The 3,616-nt window shown below is 47.3% G+C and overlaps 1 protein-coding gene across 1 annotated transcript in view; it reads right to left on the bottom strand.

The window, feature by feature from the left end:
* The window catches only part of OBSCN (obscurin, cytoskeletal calmodulin and titin-interacting RhoGEF), a 287,786-nt gene that overhangs the window by 241,581 nt on the left and 42,589 nt on the right, over positions 1-3,616 (bottom strand). The window contains exon 8 of the mRNA XM_019507926.1: positions 3,424-3,606. Within this exon, the coding sequence (XP_019363471.1) occupies positions 3,424-3,606 (183 nt within the window). The remainder of the gene's footprint in view (positions 1-3,423; positions 3,607-3,616) is intronic.

Genomic DNA, 3,616 nt, shown 5'->3' with positions numbered 1-3,616 from the left:
TCGAATAAGATTCATCCACCACCACACTCTGGGTGCAGCCCTCCAGCCAATTTGAAACCCATCTAACTGTGTAGACATCGACACCACTTCCAAGTCCAAATCATCTGAGAGCTGGAGATTTTGGAAAGGGCTCCCAGAGCTAGGTGACCTCAGCACAGTACCAGGGGTGCCACGATGCCTGCTTCTTGAGTGCTACCTCCCTGGACGTGAGTTGTGTAGGCTTCTTAGTGTAAGTTGTATAGGCATCTTAATGTACCACTAGACCTAAGCCAATAAACACTCTCTCCCTGGCACCACCTGAAGGCAATGCAGATTTGCCCACAATTACAAGAGATGAGGTTCTCATTCAGCTCAAGTAGGAGAGCTGATGGAGTCAGACGTCAGGATGAATATCTGATAAGAGCAAATTTTTAATCTTTGGTTGCCTGGTGATGCAGTGAAAGTGCAACTGAACTCTGTGAACAGCGTAGTGGGGACACGGCAGCGGTACTCTGCCATCTTCCACTCCTGCCTACAATACGCTGCAGGCGATACGACTATTTCTACATTTTTTTTCAAAAATTTGCTCCTAAGGCACCTATGACAGTTTCTACTGCAGCAACGTCTGAAAACCCAGACAGGGATCAGGGGCCCATCATATGAAGTGTCACAATCTAAGTAAAACAAAGACAGCCCCTGTCCTGAAGCTCTCCTGGGCTGGAGTTTAGACAGTACTTAAGGTGCGCAGAGAGGAAGATAACGTGATGAGAGAATAGACTCATGCATTTGGGGTGTCTGGATATTAGCTTTGCTGGGTTTTGCTCCATACTCTGTTCAGTCAATGGAGCCCTGGAGGCAAAGATTACTTCAGCTAAAAAATCATAGCAGCAACCTCAAAGATCCCAAAGATGCTATATTTGCAACAAGACTGGGAATAGAAAGAGCTTCAAATGCAGTTCCCCAGACATTAAATACCAATTCCACATTTCAAGTGCTGTGCTTGGGTGGCACAGCCCCATCCCCTGTGAGCCCAGTGTCACTCGCAAGGGACAGGGATGGGGATGGGTCTGGCCTCATCCCCTGCAAGCAGCTCCAGGCTCAGCACTTGACTGGTGCAGCCCCATCCCCTGCGAGTGGTGCTGGTGCGGCCCGGGGTGCAGTGCCACTCACAGGGGATGGGGCTACTCCAGATGAGCAGTGAGCCCAGCCCTTGCCCAATTTTTTGGTGTGGCACGATGTACAAGTCAAGTCTGATTTTTAAGACCCACAAATTTGGTGTCAAAACCTGACCTATACACCATGAAACATGGTAGATGAAAGTATTTGGGAATGACTGCCGGGTAATTCAATCAAAGCTATTGGAAAATCTGACTGAGTGAATAATTACACCAAGAGAGGAGCAAAGAAAGAAAAAGCAAGCAGATTTTTGAGAGAATCCCTCCCAGTCGTGCTCCTGCCTCCTTTGTGTTTGCTCTGTATGAACAGACTGGTAAATGAGCATTCACGCTGAAATAACATGGTACTCCCTTGCATGCAGCTAGGACAAGGTTGTCAGAGGATCTAGTATGTCATGGGTAGACAGTCACATGTGGTGGAAGGACGGGGCATCACAGCCTAAGAGATGAAGGCTGGAAGAAGATGAGATGAAGGAGTCTCACGGTTATACGGAGCTGGGAGAACCTGGTCGTAGGTAAGGCAAAGAGCTGCACGGGACTTAATGGATGTTACTGCCGCACGCCTCACTGCTCTGCCTAGTCTCAAAGCCAAAGTCCAGCTCTGCTTGCGAGCGCCCGAGGGTTTTCTTTATCGGTGGAAATCTGAGAGCAGATTTTGGACCTCAGTATGGAAGGGTGTAAGAATGAGGACGATGCTAAGCAATAATAGCTATACACATCCCCGCAGCTACCAAAGATTCACAGCTCTTCCCCCTCTTACCCCTCTGACCTCCTGCCAGCAAAACACAGCGATATGACCCCTGTCCTGCTATACCCAGCTCCTCACGTAATCATTCGCAGGGTGATGGAGAATGGCTGAGGCTGAAGCAAATGTATTCAGAGGCCAGTTTTACAAGTCCTCTCTTGGGCAAAAACTTTGTTAAAGTCAATGGGAGTTTTGTCCGCAGGGTTGGGTCCTACTGACAAATGCCTTAATTCTGCAGAATGAAAAATTTAACCAAATATTAAATCTAACCTCCATTTTGTGTCTGACAGTGGGCCATAGTAGCTCAGCATCAGGCTTCCTAGTGCTCAGCTTACTAAACAACAAGACAAAAAACCCAGCCAGCAAGATCTGGGTATAACTTAGTTTTCACCATCCAGATCTAGCTCATCTGAGAGTCACTGGAAACAGGCTTACTGACCATAACCTGTTTTTGATTTGTGGCGCCCCTTGGAAAATGACAGGTCTTAGTTCTCATTCCTTTTTTGACTACAGAAGAAGAACAGAGCAGCTCTGCTGTGGCATCCTGGTTGAAAAATCACTGGACTACATAGCTTGTACAGTTTTGTTTCCATGCATAAATGCTCTGGTTCTAAGGGAGTGATGGAGATATGCTCTTTCATGGTTGCCTATTAAAATATTTCTACTAGAGGAGACATCCAATATGAAGCAGCATCTGGTAAGAGCAACAGCTGCTTAGCAGCAACATCCCCCCTGCCATGTGTCCAGATAATACTTTCGATAATAGCAGCCGCCAGTTAGGAATAACAGCATCACAACACCACCGGCTTGCTACTAACAAGCCTTTTGCAAATAAAAAACTGGACTTCATTTGCATTATACACTTGTGCGTGTTATCAGATCACTTTTATTACATCCCACAGCTCGGTAAAATCCAGCTGCAGTATGCTCATTCTGAACAGAAAGAAATAAAGATTTAGAGCTGGGCAATTTCCGTGGGTCACTTTGCAGAAGCCCTTCCACATGACACGCAGCTGGGTAACAACCATGTCATATAGAATTACCTTAAAAAGAACTCACCGTCAACTTTTAACAAAAAAATGCTTTTTGCAGTTAACTTCTTGGCAAACCTGACTAATCCAGCAGTGGATTGAGCCCTAAATGCATGGGAGAAGGTTTGTGAGCATGAGGGCAGCTCCACAAATGTGATGCAAAGGGTTTAAGGCTGGCTGTTCAAACACAGTCAACCTGCCCATCGCACGAGCGGGAAGTAAGTGCAAAGGGGGAATGGAGCAGGGGATTGCTGTGAGCAAGTACAAGCTGTGACACCAATGGGAGACCAGCTGAATTGGTTTATCTGTTCAAGGCCCAAGAAATACAAGTAGCAAGGATCAGAGGGTTTAAAAAGGACCGCAAGGGTCATCAGAAAAATAATGGCCCTTTGCCCTGGTACTGTTTTGTGCTATACAGATACACCCTTAAAAACCAGATTGGCTGGGGCAGGAATAGGCCCTTGACCACAAGCAGCCCCGCAGGGTCCCATACCTTTCACAGACAGCTGATAGACTATTTGATCTCCTTCGCAGATGCACTCATACCGCCCCGCATCCTCCGCTGCAATGTCGCGAATCCTCAAGACGCGTTTCTTCTCTGCCGTCTGCAGGTCATACTTCTGCCCAGCCTTGAGCTCCTTCCCATCCTTGAGCCACGTCACGGCAGCTGCCCCGTCTGAGAGCTC

Source organism: Gavialis gangeticus, unplaced genomic scaffold, assembly GCF_001723915.1.
Source record: "Gavialis gangeticus isolate Ggan-Ray unplaced genomic scaffold, GavGan_comp1, whole genome shotgun sequence".
NCBI lineage: Eukaryota > Metazoa > Chordata > Crocodylia > Gavialidae > Gavialis > Gavialis gangeticus.
Note: the sequence above shows the minus strand (reverse complement) of the source record. Positions and strands in the feature narration are given on the sequence as shown.